This window comes from Drosophila eugracilis, unplaced genomic scaffold (genome assembly GCF_018153835.1).
Source record: "Drosophila eugracilis isolate 14026-0451.02 unplaced genomic scaffold, ASM1815383v1 contig_2167, whole genome shotgun sequence".
In the NCBI taxonomy this organism is placed as follows: domain Eukaryota; kingdom Metazoa; phylum Arthropoda; class Insecta; order Diptera; family Drosophilidae; genus Drosophila; species Drosophila eugracilis.
The window spans coordinates 2,083,876-2,101,506 of record NW_024573052.1 but is presented as its reverse complement, the minus strand read 5'-3'; the positions used below and the strand labels follow the sequence as shown (position 1 = coordinate 2,101,506).

The window sequence follows — 17,631 nt, the reverse complement described above, 5'->3', positions numbered from 1 at the left end:
TTGCATTCTCCGTGGGAGTGGTGAATTTCGCGATGGCGCTGCCAGGGCTGTCGCTTGAAATGCACTATGATTATCAGCTTGATTAATTCATTTTTAAATGAATTATAAAAGGTTTTTTAATTCATGGAGAATCTCTGGGGGGTCAAGATCAGTTTTTGACCCTCAGAGGTTTAACAAATATAGTTTGTGTGGGTGGGAGAACAACTCTGTCCCCCGTTTGGTCAGGTAGAGATGAGCAGGATGCCTGCCTTAACTCGAAAAATGTTAGCAAAACAAAAGTGTTTTTCCTAACAACACTTCTTTAATGATATATCAAAAATTTATTAATCCAACTTTAAATTTGTTATTCCGTGAACATTGGAATATTTTTTAGCTACATATATATTGTTGGTTATTATTCGTCAATAAACTAAGCTTGATTAGGATAACGCTTGGAAACTTTACCCTTTATTACCCTGTTTTATTCCCTTATCACAATGCACATGCACTGGCCAAAAGTCGTGACCGCAACTAGTCACGACACAACCTGCGTCACGGGCCATCTCTACGCTGGTGAGTTCGCCGCGTGGTGAGATTGTCTTTGTTGAGAAAAAATGTCGACGCGAAAAAAGGTTTTAATCCATTAGTCAGAAAGTCTGGCATTCTTTGTTTGTTAGTAAAAAGCGCAATTGTTTGGTGTCGAGCGATAAAAGTGCGCGGCTCAAACGGGATTATGTAAATGCAGCAACGGCCCCAGCAGCAACGAAACTGCAAGCAAAGCGAGCTGCTCCACTTGGCTCCACGGACGAAAAAGCGGACGGACACGGTGGCGTTGGCAAAGTGAAACCCCAAGCAAAAGGCGAAAGCGAGCCAAGACATACAAACGAAAAGAGAAACCGGAGGAGTAGGTGGAGGAGGCGCTGTTCCAGCATTCCCATTACACCCAATACCTCCACATCCCCAGAATGGACAACTGCGACCAGGACGCCACCTTCCGGCTGAGCCACATCAAGGAGGAGGTCAAGCCGGACATTTCACAGCTAAACGACAGTAACAACAGTAGCTTCTCGCCCAAGGCCGAGAGTCCTGTGCCCTTCATGCAGGCCATGTCCATGGTCCACGTGCTGCCCGGTTCGAACTCCGCCAGCGCCAACAACAATAACAGCGGCGGGGACGCCCAGATGGCGCAGGCGCCCAATTCAGCTGCAGCAGCTGCTGCTGCGGTTCAGCAGCAATATCCGCCGAATCATCCGTTGAGCGGCAGCAAACACCTCTGCTCTATCTGTGGAGACCGGGCCAGTGGCAAGCACTATGGCGTGTACAGCTGTGAGGGCTGCAAGGGCTTTTTCAAGCGTACGGTTCGCAAGGATCTCACATACGCATGCCGCGAGAACCGCAACTGCATCATTGACAAGCGACAGAGAAATCGTTGCCAGTACTGCCGCTATCAGAAGTGTCTCACCTGCGGCATGAAGCGCGAAGCAGTTCAGGAGGAACGTCAGCGAGGTGCCCGCAATGCGGCGGGCAGGATAAGTGCCAGCGGCGGAGGCAGCAGCGGCCCAGGCTCGGTGGGTGGTTCCAGCTCTGTCGGTGGAGGAGGAGGTGGCGGCTTGGGTAGTGGATCTGGCGGCATAGGCAGCGGTAACGGCTCCGAGGACTTTATGACCAACAGCGTATCCAGAGATTTCTCAATCGAGCGAATTATAGAGGCCGAACAACGGGCAGAGACCCTAAGCGGCGACCGAGCATTGACCTTCCTGCGCGTCGGCCCATATTCCACAGTGCAGCCAGACTATAAGGGCGCTGTATCCGCCTTGTGCCAGGTGGTCAACAAGCAACTCTTCCAGATGGTCGAATATGCGCGCATGATGCCGCACTTTGCACAAGTACCACTAGATGACCAGGTGATCCTGCTGAAGGCGGCATGGATCGAGCTGCTCATTGCGAACGTGGCCTGGTGCAGCATCGTGTCGCTGGATGACGGCGGTACCGGAGGTGGCGGTGGAGGTGGCCTCGGCCACGATGGGTCTTTTGAGCGACGATCGCCAGGACTGCAGCCACAACAGCTGTTCCTTAACCAGAGTTTCTCGTATCATCGCAACAGTGCGATTAAGGCCGGCGTGTCGGCGATATTCGACCGCATTCTATCTGAGCTGAGCGTAAAGATGAAGCGGCTGAATCTGGATCGTCGTGAGCTGTCCTGCTTGAAGGCAATTATACTGTACAACCCGGATATACGCGGAATTAAGAACCGGGCGGAGATTGAGATGTGCCGCGAAAAAGTGTATGCCTGTCTGGACGAACATTGTCGCCAGGAACACCCAGGTGATGACGGACGCTTTGCGCAACTTCTGTTGCGCCTACCAGCGCTCCGATCGATCAGTCTGAAGTGTCAGGACCACCTGTTCCTCTTTCGCATTACTAGCGATAGGCCACTGGAGGAGCTTTTCCTTGAACAGCTGGAAGCGCCGGCGCCGCCCGGCCTGGCGATGAAACTGGAGTAGGGGTCAGACTCCGAAATCGACCCCGTTCTCCGCCCGAAAAATGTTTCATTGTGATTGCGTTTGTTTGCATTTCTCCTCTGTCCCCCTAATATCCTCCAAAAACCCTTCTAATATTACGCTAAATGTGTATGTAATTGTTTATTTTTTTTTTATTACCTAATATTATTATTAATGATATAGAAAATGTTTTCCTTAAGATGAAGATTAGCCTCCTCGACGTTTATGTCCCAGTAAACGAAAAACAAACAAAATCCAAAACTTGAAAAGAACACAAAACACAAAAAAAAAAACAACAACAAAAGAAAACAAGCAAAGTAAAAGTTAAACTAAAGCTAAAAGAGTAAATATAATATAAAAAAGGTTAAAATTAAAGCATAGTTATGATCTACAGACGTATGTAAACATACAAGTTCAGTATACATATGCATATATATGTCGGCAAGCGCATATCTGCATTGCTGGCCCAGTTCTAAATCAATTGTAATTACTTTTTAAAATAATTGTACCCAAGCGTTATCAATTACATGCGAGATACAAAAAACACAGACGAAAACCAACAAAATATATATATGTATAAAATATAAACTGCATAACAAGATAGATTATCGTTTTATCTGCGGATCTGCTATTAATCCAATTGTCCACACGAATATATGATTTTTCATTTTTGCATATATGAACGGTGCGTTTCGGTACTGTAAGGCGATGTTCTTTGGATTTATTTCTTACTACGGGATACAAAGTTCGCATAAATATTTAACAGATTTATTAAAATTGCCGTTTAATAGTTGGCCTCTTTCCAAATCTATGTGTGATATAATTAGATGAAGGAAATAAATAAATTTTTAGTATTGAAACTGTTCAAAAATAGACTATTTAAAATTCAATTTTCGATCTGAACTGTATAATGCGAACATCAATCGAAAAGATAGGTGACCCCGAACCATAATCCTTGTAAGGATAGATCGTTCTTTTCGATCCGGACTGCACCTGAGCAGGAGTGTGTTTGTGTTCCGTGCTTACCCAATGATTTTTGGTCTGTGGGCTAGCACTCCGGGCCCCCACTCCTCACCTTGATGTGGCTGCCTTTCAGATGGCATTTGGTCAATTTTTATAAAATTTATGTCTCAGCGGGAATGTATGTTAGTATGTATTTACAAAAATATGGTATTAACGCACAAGCAGCGACTAAGAATAGATATTGTTTTCGAAAAAAGAACAAAACCAGCCACTGACGACGCACATTATGATCTATAAATAGACAGATTTCGGTTCTATCTCTGTCCTGTCTATACATCTTTCTATCTTATCTATACATCTCACTCTAAAGGAATAGCTTAAAATTGGGGCAAAACGACTGATATATTACTCTGATCTATATGTTATTGGGGATCCTTGCTGATGCTTAAAGTGTTGTCTATTGGAATAAATGTATTCAAAGATTCTCCATTTGAATATAATGAGATCTGGAGCTTTCGAAAGCTCCCACACAGAGTGAAAGAAAGGGGGCTGAATGGGGGAAAGAGACAGACGAGTGTCCACACTTAATGTGGGCGGTTTTTATTGGTCTAGCTAATCGCTATCCTTGATTTTGTGGCTTGCGAGCATATTTAATAAATTTCATAAATATCGTTTCTCTCTGTCGACGAAAAAAAAAAAAAAAAAAGACCCACACAAATAAACCTATGTAGCAGCGTGTTGAAAAATGTGAAATGAAAAATGAAATGTTTCGCACGGAAAAACCATGAAAGCATGCCAATAAATTCATGTGCTCCCCCTAAAACCTCTTTTCCTTCCCCGATTTTCGATTTGCGTGTGTGTATTGAAAAAGAGTTTTCGAAGCGAAATTAACAATTTGCTATTTTCGTAGTTATGCGGGGGCGTTTTCCGAAGACCCAGGAAGGGGGGTTATGGGTGGATGCTGTCTGAACCGCGGAGACTCGCTGACAGACAAGGAGAGAACAGGGCGAACAGGGAGGTGGAGAGACAGACAAGCTGACGTGGGGGCCAACAAGTTGTTGTCGGTCGTCTCAGCATTCTGCATACAGGGTGCTTCCTCTTAGCATCTCTCTTACTTTCTTCGTGTGTCGCCTGCAACTGCATTTTCCTACCAATTTCACTAATGGAAGTCGAAGAGCTCTCTTCGGGGCAGCCCAACCAGTAACACGGGGGACCACAGGCAGCAGCCGCAGCTGAAATTGAGCGAAAACAAGAAAGAACGCTGAGAAAAAGTGTTCGAAATTTGCGATACCCATTTATTGTTTGCAATTAGATGGGGTATACTCTTCTGCCTAAATTCAGGACGTAATAAGTTAGTTAAATATTTAAATATCACAAGTACTTTGATCTTATTTAAAAAATAAGGCAACAGAAACTAAATGATCAGTTAGCAAGAAACTAAGAACTGTGAAAATATCATAACCCACATCATCACTAAACTATAGGGTCCCATGATTCGTACGCTTATGCTGGCCGAATTCATACTTTCTTCTGCCACCCACTCCCACTCTGGCACTCTTCCCTCTCCACTCTTCGGGTCTTCGGATGTTTGGATCTTCGGCAATAGCAAGCGATCCAAACCGATCCGATTCGATCCGATGCTCCCGCTGCACGGCAGACTTTCCTTCTTCCTCTTCTACGGCTGCTGTGGCTGTGGCTGTGCTGCGGCTGTGTTTCGGTGGAGGATGTGGGGGCAGATGGGGGCTATGGTGCGGCAATGGCAGCAGCGGCGACTGCGACTGCGACGACGACTGCGACGGTATTCAGAGTTGGCTGTTGGCTGGCGCGACATCAGTTTTGAGTTGGCTATCAACGCGAGCGGGTCTTTCTCTTCGCAAGCGACACACGTAGATATTGCTCCAATTGCTGTCCACACAGATTGTTTTGTTGTTTTTGTTTTTGTTTGGTTTCAATACACACACACGAATAGATATAGATATATATATATATGTATATATATCTGGCTAACCGACTCACTTGCTTTCGTTATACTCTATTTTCTTTTTTTTTTGGTTTTTTTTTTGGTACTCGTTGAAAAATAAATATAAATACAAAAATTTAAAAAAAAAAAATGAGCGAAGCAAAAAAAAGTAATGAAAACTTTGCATATGTGTGAGGTGTGTATGTGTGTGTGTGTGTGTGTGCGTTCGATGGTTATATATGCCTAACCACATATATCTCTATATATATCCGAACAATATGTGCATATATATGATCTATATGGAGATTCAAAGTGCTACGAATATAAAAAATAAGACTAAAAAAAAGAAGGAGAGCCACTCAACGCGAGTATATCGATCTATATTTACCGGATCAGTTCCGATTTCCGATCCGAATTCGCGCTATTTCTCAAAATTATTTCAAATATGTACCAATCCCGTACCGTCCTTCTCCGCCCCCATCCCCGTTCCCGTCCCCGCCTACTTCCCTTCGCTGCGTTGACGTTGACGCCGAAAATAAAACTTTTTCAAAACATACTATTTTTAACCGATACGATACGATACGAAACGGAACGAGCGCGGAAAACACACAAAAGAACGAGCAAAGCAAACGCTAAAATAATTAAGCAGCAAATTAACGTGTTATACAACGATTTTGCCAGTTCAAATTCATGATTGGAATCTTTTTTTTTTTAACTAGAAATATTAGCGGGAAACGGTTAAGGGGAAAACGGGTAGAGCGGCAACCACCTGTTGTGACAGGTTGTTGTTGTCATTCCTCAGGGGAGCTTTCAGGATTGGGACAAGCTTTTCGCCATCGATCAATCAATCAATCAATCGGTCTGTCAGTCAGTCAGCACTCTGTCACACACATACGCACCGCATAGGCAAGAACAGTTATATAGAGACTGTCCAGAATCAGAATCAGAATCTGTATCTGAGAATTGAACCAGAAATATAACCAAAACCAAACCAAACCAAAACGAACGACTTGGCTGTATAGTGAGCCGCGTCAACAAGAACAACCGGCCAACAATTAGCAACCTCCAACCTACAACCTCCGTTTTCCTTCGGCAGCAGCAGCAACTGGATCACCAAGAACAACAGCACCACCAGCAGCAGCGAGAGCGAGCGAGAGAGTGTGCAGCGGGACAGGGAACGATATAGATATATACTGAGCGAGCGGGACATCTGACAGCGCCACAAGATGATGATGGAGAACGGACTCTCCATGGAGTATGGAGATGGCTACATGGAGCAGGAAGAGGAGTGGGAGCGCGAGGGCCTCCTCGATCCAGCGTGGGAGAAGCAACAGAAGAAGGTGAGTAAGAAGAGGGAAGGCAACGCCCACCCGCCCATCCCTTTGCTTCAGATTTGTATAAATTTTCTACTTAATCATATAACTAAACTCGTAAATCACAAACCTTTCTTAAATTAGTCACCTTGGACTTCTGTTTTACAATCTAGATTAAATTTATTTTTTCTTGATAGAACTGCTAGGGCAATACAGCTTTGTCAGTGCTTAACTATTACTTTTCCTTAATTTTGGTCCTTGAAAAACTTTTAATGACCAAATTAAACCAAGACCAGAAGTTTAAGAAGAAGAAGAAATAGAATTAAAAGTTGTGAAAACAGTTTTAGGGAAATAACGTTCAAAGACGTATAATTTTCACAATCCAACAAATAAATGTGAAGGTTAACGTTGTCATATATTTTGAAAATACGCCAAATATTTCGGGATGAAAGTCTCATTTCATTGGCCAATTTTTTGGATACCTACTGTATGCACAGTTTATATGTATTGGATATATGCTCTTTAGTCTGGCTGGGTTCTATATTTTTCGATTATGTTTCAATATTTTACCGAGCCAACACAACCACCACCACGACAACAACAACATAGGACTAACACACAAAAAAAGCTAAAACAAAAACTACAAAAAAAAGCTCATCGGCCCGTTTTAAAAATAGAATTCTTTCTTGATTTTCATGGCTCTTGTTTTTCGAGCAATGTTTGAAGATAGCACGAAAATAGTTTGTTGCTCTTCAGGAACTATACATATAGGTTAGCGCATATAGAACGTATATCCAAAAGCCTTCGATCTCTCATGATTATGAAAATCGATGATATGTCATTACAATCCAACCGTTGTTTTCGATACGTTCAACAGGTGGATCTGATTATTACAGAAGAGAACCACCCGACCCAACCCAATCGAAAGCGAAGGTTACCAACCCATTTTCCGCACAGTTTCCAATAAATTACCCCCTAGCTTCCCTTTGATCTTCGCTTTTTCATCGTTTAGTTTGTTTGTTGTTTGTCGTTGCCTGCCAGCGGAAGCATACCGTTATACCTATGGCGTCAAAAGAAGAACAGCAACTAATTGCCACTGTTTAGATAAAGCTGGAAACATTGATCTATGTATGTATGTATATGTAGGTGCCAATTGAGGCGGAGACATCTAGAACAACCTGAAGGTCGTGGGTGATAAGAGGTAAAAGGCTAGAAGAAACAACGAAAGATAGTTAAAAGCAAAGCCATTTAGGAAAGTGTTCGCAGTGCACACCCTTGCCTAGAAGAGAGCCGCAAAGACCAATCCTATTCACAAGATCTGTAACCTAGAGACCTGCAACACCGCGCAGATACATATGTATATATTATTTATATACATAATTCTATAAATTGCCAACCAAAATTTAGTGCAAGGCTGTGTTTTTGACACGACGCCTAGGTGGTGAAATGAAATTGACAGTTATAAATAGACAGCATTCCTATGCACAAAATTTCCACGCGATTCGGATTCAGAATACATATCACTATATCTGAGATTCATCAGCCACCCACATTCATAAAGCATGGCGAAAATGCAATGACAAATCGCTGGCGCAAAAACGAAATTGAAAATAATTAACAAAGATCGAAAAAAGTCGAAAAATAAATGCAAAATAAAGCGAAAATATAAAGATTTTTGGCGGTCGCCGGATGACGAGCTTGACATGCTTGGACTTGTATGCGTGGCATCTCGCTCTCTCTCTTTCTCTTCTGTATATATATATATATATATATATATGTATTTCGTAACCGTAAATTACCGAACGGAATTCGTCAGCTGCTGAATAATGAGAGCCGAAAAAGAAAGAAAACAGCCACTGAAATTGTTTCTGTTTTGTGTTTACACTGATCGCAACACCGCAGCGAAAGGTGCAAAGAGGGGATGGGCGTGGGTGAGGTTGTGGGTGTGGGTGGTGCGGCTCCACCACCTCTCCGTGCCCTCCCTCTTTCTGCCGCGTGAGTCATGTGTGCTAAGGTGTGAATGAATGAGGAGGATCAGCAGCCAGGGTTGCCACCCTCCTCCATTCGCCTGGCCTGGCCATGTGCGAATGAGTCCATGCTATGGGGCCGCTCAAATTACACTCGGCTAAAAATGGGTGTGAAAGAGCGAGTGCGTTGCTGCTGCCAATCGAGAGCTTTTTTCCCAAAAAAGCTCTTTTATACAAAACTAAAGGAACGACAGCAGCGGACGTTGTCTGCGTTCGTTTGACTTTTTTCTGGCTTTTGGCGCGTGCGTCTTGACCGGCCAAAAAGATTGCTCAATCATAGACCTGGAAACTGCAAGCTGGTCCAGGCAACTCTGGCGCTCCGCTGCGATCAGCTCAGGCCACTGGCCTCTTCCGCCGTCGTCATAGCCGCCGCCGTCTCTGCCCGATAACGGTAATTGATCAGAGGCGAAAACGGGTTGCCGGAATGCAACCGCTCGAGAGAAGAGAGTGAGGCTGCGACCATCAGTGTTGCCATATTTTTTTGAGAAGAAACAGAAGCGTTGCTAGGAGAGTTTAGAAAACTCCAAAAAACGATAAACAAATGCCTTAAATATGTTATTTCACAGCTCTTCTTTTTCTATTACTAATATTTATGATATAAAATAAATCCTATATTCCCCTTTTATCTAGTGCAATAAAATGTACTCGTATAAATATGTTATTTTAAGCATACATACATATTTCCAATCACTAATGTGTGTACATTTCGCTCTCTCTTTGATGCCGGGAACAAGCTAGTTATCAGCTAAAACAAATGCTTTATATCCTACATACATTATAGCTCATACTAAACGGGAAAATACCTGGTTTTTTGTGACAACACTGTATGCATCTAGATACTGCATCGTAGGCAGAGGCTTGAGTGGCTGGATGGAGGCTAGCGGTAAGCCGGAGCGACTTGTTTTGGCGCTCTCTGGCTGGCCTAGTTCAAGTTGTTATTGTTCAAGTGGGTAATGTGTAATCTGTCCCCAGCAACCGTTTTGATCGTTACGTGAGAGGAACATTTGCATTAACAGTTGCATTTCTTGTTCTCAGCTTAGATCAGCCCCATGCTCCGATCGGGTTCTCTCTATTCAGCCTCTCTCTTGTCTCACGCACCTAACTGTAAGCTAATGGCCAATAAAGTGGAGCCCCCTGCTCCTCGTTTTGATCCCGTTCTAGCGGTGATCCATTGTGATGCATATATGGCCATAAATGCGTCCCATTTGTCAATCGATTAGGTCCACCACCTCCTTCATTTCCATCTTTCCATTTCAATTGTTACGGAGTTCCCAATCTGTTGAGTCCACAGTGAATGGGTGACTTCTGAAGGGCATTTCCCATATTCCCAGGGCAATAAAGTGGGCGTGCAAAGAGTTGCCCATTGGGCTTACCAGATCTCCATAACAATTCCGTGTTGTAAACATACAAAACCCAAAGCCCATGGAGTGGGCGGAGAGGGTCTGGGTATCCAAAATAATGAAGTGTGTGCAAAAAAGAACTGGTTTAAATTTATACATACACATGTGTGCCTGCTGTCTTTTCTTGTTTTCTCTTTGTTCTGGCTGCTCCATCGTCGTCTGTCTGTCCCCATTCGGTGAAAAATAACTGCAACTGTCAGCCGCGGTTGCAACAACAGTGGGTCGCGAATAAAAGGGGCCGAGTGGGCGGGGGGGGATCAGTGAAACAGCTAAACAGCCAAACAGCCAAAAGACGAAAGCTAACAACAAAGATCTCTCTGGGCTTGGGACTGCCCTAAATGGGTGGCAGAAAAAAACAGGAACTGCGACCCCGAGACAGCTGGCGGCGATCACTGATCAGCTGTAGCGCATACAGGGTGTTGCTCACAAAAAGTCCAAGCGATATTTCAATATATATTTGTAGATATTTCTCAAATCGATTCTTGTGCTAGGTTATACTGATTCCTTACATCTCCCTCATTCTGTTTGACTCAATGCAATACGTTTCCATTTTAATAGGCGATTTGATATTCGAATTGTAACTAATAACTTTATCTTGTTGCATATCATATCCTTTAGACATTTACCGCCTGGTGTAACAGTCATCTGCGCAAAGCTGGCACCGCCATCGACAACATCGAAGAGGACTTCCGCAATGGCCTGAAGCTGATGCTGTTGCTGGAGGTTATCTCCGGCGAGACTCTGCCCAAGCCCGATCGCGGCAAGATGCGCTTCCACAAGATCGCCAACGTCAACAAGGCTCTCGACTTCATCGCCTCCAAGGGCGTCCACCTGGTGTCCATTGGTGCCGAGGAGATCGTGGATGGTAACCTGAAGATGACCCTTGGTATGATCTGGACGATCATCCTGCGTTTCGCCATCCAGGACATCTCTGTGGAGGAGATGACCGCCAAGGAAGGTTTGCTGCTGTGGTGCCAGCGCAAGACGGCTCCCTACAAGAACGTCAACGTACAGAACTTCCATCTGTCCTTCAAGGTAGGTTTTATCGTTTTTATAGTTAACTTGGTTGCACGTTTAAGGTATTCATTTATTTTCCATAGGATGGTCTGGCCTTCTGCGCCCTTATCCATCGCCATCGTCCAGATCTGATCGACTACGCCAAGCTGTCTAAAGACAATCCTCTGGAGAATCTTAACACTGCCTTCGATGTGGCCGAGAAGTATTTGGATATTCCGCGCATGTTGGATCCAGATGGTAAGTGCTTTTGGGGCTGATTACCTTGAGATGTGTTAGGTTCAGTAATGGGAGGATAGATTTGTCAAATTGTCTATTTAATATTTAAAGCTGAACAATCATATTACAAATTCATAGTTGAATGAAAGTAAAATAACCTCCCATTACTGGCGATAATAGCAGAGGGTATTTTCAAGATTTGAGGATTAGACATAAGCCATTAGCTGGGTTCTGGTTCTAATCATTGCGATTGGTAAACAATGACAGATTTGATCAACACTCCGAAACCGGATGAACGTGCCATCATGACGTACGTCTCCTGCTACTACCACGCCTTCCAGGGAGCCCAACAGGTTGGAAATGTGACGCATGTACCCGAACCCACAAGACAATACACCTACGTCCCGAATAATTACAATGTGACTAAACTTCACCACGATACACTTAAATATCTAGCTCTAGCGCGGCATATCGATATACATATATCCATATATGAGCATATGCCTTCCTCGTTCTAAGTATATTTTTATGCGATTTTGCGATGTTGCCGCTGCTGCTGCTGCTGTTGCTTTCTTTTTCCTCCCCGATCACCGCCGGCCTTGACCAATCAAGACTACCAAGGTCAAAGCGGTACGGGGCCAAGGTCCAGCCAAGTTCAAGCCAAAAATCAGAGTCGCTCAGCAACCAGAAGAAGGGCAGCGGAAATCGCCACGAAATTGCTCCCTCTCCTATATAAAATTTCAATCGCCTGGATTTGTCTTGATTTGATTTGCATTGGCCTTTCGCATACTGTTTGTATATGCATTTGCATCCGCATCTGCCAGATGCTAACAATCGTCCTACTAACTTCGCTCGTAAGGATATCGGAGATTATAAAAAAAACCTCTTAAAAAATTGGAGTCTAATTGATTCATTAAAACTTCAATCTTGAAAAAAAAATCTTGTACCTAACTTCTGCCTTTGGGTTGTTCTCACCTTAGATGTCCATTACTCAACAAATTATTAACTCAAGGATGTCCGACCCTTAAATATTCATAGCCTAACCAAGTTTCTAGCCTCAGGCTAGCTGATTTCTAGATTCCAGAAAGTTGTAAATCTCCGTATCGTGCGCGATGCATGCTGCCAATTTCCTGCAATGCGTTAAGCTTGCCATATATATAAGTGTTGAATTTGGCGCTTGGAACCGAAACTCGATACGTGATCTATGATCCCTCAATAGGTTCAAGTTAACCAAGGGGATCTTTGAAGCAGTGCGAGTTCTGGGCGCCGGCATGTTTTCAAATTATGTCCACTAACCTAGCATAAGCCCAAGATAATTGTAATAATGTTTGTTGCCTGTTTGAGACTAACCATCATTTGTATGTTTGTTGCTTTCTTCTCTCTTTCTCTCTTTATATTATCTCTGTGCGTGCGCGCTCGCTCCGCTCATCAAAAAAATAAATACAACAACTGCCATTAACCAATCTGCAACTGCAATCGCCACAACAACAACAACAACTACAACAATCCTCCTGAACAATCAAAAATATCAAAAATAAAAACCACACACGATCACAGATCTGCAGAATACAGCTTTGCCCGATGAGCGGGCAGTGATGACCTATGTGTCCTCGTACTATCACTGCTTCAGCGGTGCCCAAAAGGTCTGTTAAACAAAAAAAAAAAAAACCTTTCCTGTCCAGAAACACAAACAGAACACCGCACCCATCCAAAGTTACCCATGGCGCCCTAGCAGAAGTCCTTAATAGATTTTATGATCAGCTATTAACTTCCTTATTTTGATTTGCAATATTTGCTTTTGAAATTAAACTGCTGCCAAGGGGTGCCATTTGTAACTTTTTCAAACTATCCTTCTTTTTAATTTTAAAATCCTTTTTCATTAAATGCCACCCTAATCAGGAATCATTCAGCGATTCCTTTCAAAATTCCCCCAGCTATCTTCATAAACACAAAAAACACAACTCGCTATGCTAACTGCAGTGCCTCCTAATCCTTAGACCGCTTAACTGATACCGAATGTCCTACTCTGGATTCCTTTAGCCATTGCATTTGTTAGCCCTCTTAATTTGTTGCTTCTTCCGTTTCTTTGATTTTCTGCAACGTTTTCTATATATATTTAGGGCACACGGTTCAGTTCAGTTCAGTTCAAATCGGATCGGTGGCATGGAGCTGAGTTGAGCTGAGCCGCGGAGCCCAGTGTTCCTGTTCCTGTTTCCTGTTCGTCTTGTTTTTGCTTTTCCAAATCTGAGTTGGTTCCGTGCCCACACATACACGCACACTCAGAGCGAAACGATTGAAGCCTTCTAATGTGCAACAACCTTTTCCACCCACCCAACCATGACAGGCGGAAACCGCTGCCAACCGCATCTGCAAGGTACTCAAGGTCAACCAGGAGAACGAACGCCTCATGGAGGAGTACGAGCGTCTGGCCAGTGATGTGAGTACTTAATCGGCTTTATAGTTCTCATCTCAAATTGACCAGTATATATATCTTATTAATCGACACAGCTGCTGGAGTGGATCCGTCGTACCATGCCATGGCTGAACTCTCGTCAGGCCGATAACTCGTTGGCGGGCGTGCAGAAGAAGCTGGAGGAGTATCGCACCTACCGGCGCAAGCACAAGCCACCACGCGTGGAGCAGAAGGCCAAGCTGGAGACCAACTTCAACACGCTGCAGACCAAGCTGCGCCTGTCCAACAGGCCCGCTTATCTGCCCACCGAGGGCAAGACCGTGTCCGACATCTCCAACTCGTGGAAGGGTCTGGAGCTGGCCGAGAAGGCCTTCGAAGAATGGCTGTTGGCTGAGACCATGCGCCTGGAGCGCCTCGAACATTTGGCCCAGAAGTTCAAGCACAAGGTGACTTTGTAATTCAGTTTGTCTATTAACATCCTTTATTAATTCTTTAAATACCTTCTAAAGGCCGATGCTCATGAGGACTGGACACGTGGCAAAGAGGAGATGCTGCAGTCGCAAGACTTCCGTCAGTGCAAGCTCAACGAGCTGAAGGCCCTCAAGAAGAAGCATGAAGCCTTTGAGTCTGATCTGGCTGCCCACCAGGATCGCGTGGAGCAGATCGCCGCCATCGCCCAGGAGCTGAAGTAAGTGTCCGCCCCAAGCGAGCCCATTAGTTAATCTCGATTTATCCCCGCCTGCTGCCACCGATGGCCAATGGTGATCCTTGATCTGCGATCAGCGTGAGGTTAGGTAGAACTTCACCTCCTCGATCATTCAGTCATGCATCCACAAACCATGCCAGACTTTTAAAACAATAACCCAGTAATAGGAAATGTTAGAATATATAGGATATTAGCAGGTGGATTTAACTCAGTCTTAGTTATCGTAAATCACCGAGTCTAACCGACTTGACTTCGGTATTATCTTCCTTCACTGTTTTCACTGATAAACAAAGGTCATCAAACCATCTATCCTGTCCACACTTGCAGCGCTCACCACCGACCATTTTCTCTCTCATGAATCCTGTTCCCTTAGAGAACTTAAATTAATCAGAATGTTTTATATACAGCACCCTGGAGTACCATGATTGCGTGTCGGTGAACGCTAGGTGCCAGCGCATCTGTGACCAATGGGACCGCTTGGGTGCTCTCACCCAGCGCAGACGCACAGCTTTGGACGAGGCCGAGCGCATCCTGGAGAAGATCGACATCTTGCATTTGGAGTTCGCAAAGCGGGCGGCGCCGTTCAACAACTGGCTGGATGGTACTCGGGAGGATCTTGTGGACATGTTTATCGTGCACACCATGGAGGAGATCCAGGGCCTGATCACGGCGCACGACCAGTTCAAGGCGACGCTGGGCGAGGCCGACAAGGAGTTCAATCTGATCGTAAACTTGGTCCGCGAAGTGGAGTCGATTGTGAAGCAGCACCAGATCCCCGGCGGCCTGGAGAACCCCTACACTACCCTGACCGCCAACGACATGACACGCAAGTGGAGCGACGTCCGCCAGCTGGTGCCCCAGCGCGACCAGACTCTGGCCAACGAGCTGCGCAAGCAGCAAAACAACGAGATGCTGCGCCGCCAGTTCGCCGAGAAGGCCAACATTGTCGGCCCCTGGATCGAACGGCAAATGGATGCGGTTACGGCCATCGGCATGGGACTGCAAGGATCGCTGGAAGACCAACTGCACCGGCTCAAGGAGTACGAGCAGGCCGTCTACGCCTACAAGCCGAACATTGAAGAGCTGGAGAAGATCCACCAGGCTGTACAGGAATCGATGATCTTCGAGAACCGATACACCAACTACACGATGGAGACACTGCGCGTCGGCTGGGAGCAGCTGCTCACCTCGATCAACCGCAACATCAACGAAGTGGAGAACCAGATCCTCACACGCGACTCTAAGGGCATTAGCCAGGAGCAGCTGAACGAATTCCGAAGCAGCTTCAACCACTTTGACAAGAACCGCACTGGCCGCTTGTCGCCCGAGGAGTTCAAGTCGTGCTTGGTCTCGCTGGGCTATTCGATCGGCAAGGACCGCCAGGGTGATTTGGACTTCCAACGCATCCTCGCCGTCGTCGATCCCAACAATACTGGCTACGTGCACTTCGACGCCTTCCTCGACTTTATGACCCGCGAGAGCACCGATACCGACACTGCCGAACAAGTCATCGACTCTTTCCGAATCCTGGCAGCCGACAAGGTGAGTTTACCACTATTCCTGGCAGATTTAAGGATTTTTAATAATTTGAATTTTTAATCATCTTTTAGCCATACATTTTGCCCGACGAACTGCGCCGCGAGTTGCCGCCAGACCAGGCCGAATACTGCATCCAGCGCATGCCACCCTACAAGGGACCCAACGGAGTGCCCGGCGCCCTGGACTACATGTCCTTCAGCACAGCTCTCTACGGCGAGACCGACTTGTAAGAGCGCTTAGGCACCACCCGCATCCGACGGAGCACGTCGGCGGATCCGAGCAGAGCCAGATCATATAATAATGATAAACTTTAATAATAATAATATTAATAAACATAGATTTATTATACCTACACTCGTAACGGTAGCTGCAGAAGAACTTCAGAGCATCATGTGAGGATGAATATATTTATTAATTTCCGTCTCGAGCCGATGTATGCGACCCACACATACAAAACATACAACAAAAAAAAAGAAAAACAAATTATGAAATTATGAAACATACATTAAATACATTTGTAAAACAGCAAGGCAACCATCAAGTGCATATCGAATATTTAAATCTAATTCTAAAAACAAAGTCCAAAACAAAACAAAAACATCAACAAAACGCTAAAAACATTATTTTTGAAATTTATGTTAATAAAAACAAAATCCATACATAAAAACTAAAAACAAATGAAATCGACAAATCTCCAAAGAATACTTTTTTCGTAACTAAAAAGAGTTATATTTATATATATATATATAGAGGGGGAGGGAGATAGCAAAACACAGAATGGGGAAACTAGAGACCTACTTCCGCTTCCGTTTACAAACCTTGAAAATCCACCAGATAGACAGAGATGGCAATACGGCTAGCGGGCGAGACAGGAAGACAGAGAGAAAGAATATTGTTCTAATATACATTTATTCACACAATCACCTTAGCTATTTGACAATTTGCGGTCTTCAGTTTCCGCTTATCTCAAATATATTCACATTTTCCGGAAACTTAAACTACAATTCCTATATACACAACTTCAGATAACTAACTGAATAAAGCGATTTCTTGGTGATATTGTGTTTTGTTAAAGCAAGTTCCTTTAGTTTTTCAGTAAGTTGTGGGGTGACCCAGTTTGAAGGGTTATTAAATAAAACCAACGGATTTCTTAGCTGGACATGGGAAAATTTATTTCTTGATTCGTTGAAATTTTGATTCTTGGTAATCTTTTAAAAATAATTGCATAAATAAGTTGTAATCGTAAGATGTGTTTGGATCGAATAATCTATCAGCTACAAAGTAATACATAAACACAGTACAAACACACACATTCACACGCTGATTCACCCACAGGCACACCATTTTTAATGCGGTTTTACAAAACCAGGTTCGATCAAGGCAATCTATGTTCATCATGGTCATCAAAGAGTAGTCCTGTGAACTGCTCTATTCCTCTCCAGCTACGTTTCGCATCCGCACCAATGAAGCGACACAGGACATAGCATTGTAATTCGCATACCCTTGCAGAGGTCTTTGCTATATACATAGATCAAATGTATGTCTTATCTTATCTATCGAAAGATAACTACAGGAACTTGGGAAGTTTCTTGTCTAT

The 17,631-nt window shown here is 44.3% G+C and overlaps 2 protein-coding genes across 4 annotated transcripts; both read left to right on the top strand.

Moving 5' to 3' along the window:
* Positions 1-557: 557 nt before the first annotated feature.
* LOC108104376 (protein ultraspiracle) lies at positions 558-3,081 on the top strand. The gene has a single exon (XM_017210394.2). It carries the CDS (start codon positions 945-947, stop codon positions 2,481-2,483), a length of 1,539 nt encoding a protein of 512 aa, XP_017065883.1. The 5' UTR covers positions 558-944; the 3' UTR covers positions 2,484-3,081.
* Positions 3,082-6,509: 3,428 nt separating this feature from the next.
* LOC108104372 (alpha-actinin, sarcomeric) lies at positions 6,510-17,091 on the top strand. Of its 3 annotated transcripts, none has more exons than XM_017210388.2 (9): positions 6,510-6,743; positions 10,762-11,178; positions 11,244-11,397; positions 12,934-13,019; positions 13,721-13,813; positions 13,885-14,235; positions 14,299-14,477; positions 14,903-16,037; positions 16,106-17,091. In XM_017210388.2, the coding sequence occupies exons 1-9, from the start codon at positions 6,630-6,632 to the stop codon at positions 16,262-16,264; spliced, it is 2,688 nt and encodes an 895-aa protein (XP_017065877.1). In that variant the 5' UTR covers positions 6,510-6,629; the 3' UTR covers positions 16,265-17,091. The 3 variants fall into 3 exon arrangements, with proteins under 3 accessions (XP_017065877.1, XP_017065876.1, XP_017065874.1); XM_017210387.2 differs by lacking the exon at positions 12,934-13,019 and adding an exon at positions 11,644-11,729; XM_017210385.2 differs by lacking the exon at positions 12,934-13,019 and adding an exon at positions 11,644-11,795 and having other exon boundaries at positions 6,630-6,743.
* The last annotated feature ends 540 nt before the right edge of the window (positions 17,092-17,631 follow it).

Coding starts and splice junctions, on each gene's coding strand:
- LOC108104376 (XM_017210394.2), top strand. CDS start 945: ATGGACAACTGCGACCAGGACGCCACCTTCCGGCTGAGCCACATCAAG.
- LOC108104372 (XM_017210385.2), top strand. CDS start 6,630: ATGATGATGGAGAACGGACTCTCCATGGAGTATGGAGATGGCTACATG. Junction 11,179..11,243: donor ACTTCCATCTGTCCTTCAAG/GTAGGTTTTATC, acceptor TATTTTCCATAG/GATGGTCTGGCCTTCTGCGC. Junction 11,796..13,720: donor ACGTCCCGAATAATTACAAT/GTGACTAAACTT, acceptor CAACCATGACAG/GCGGAAACCGCTGCCAACCG.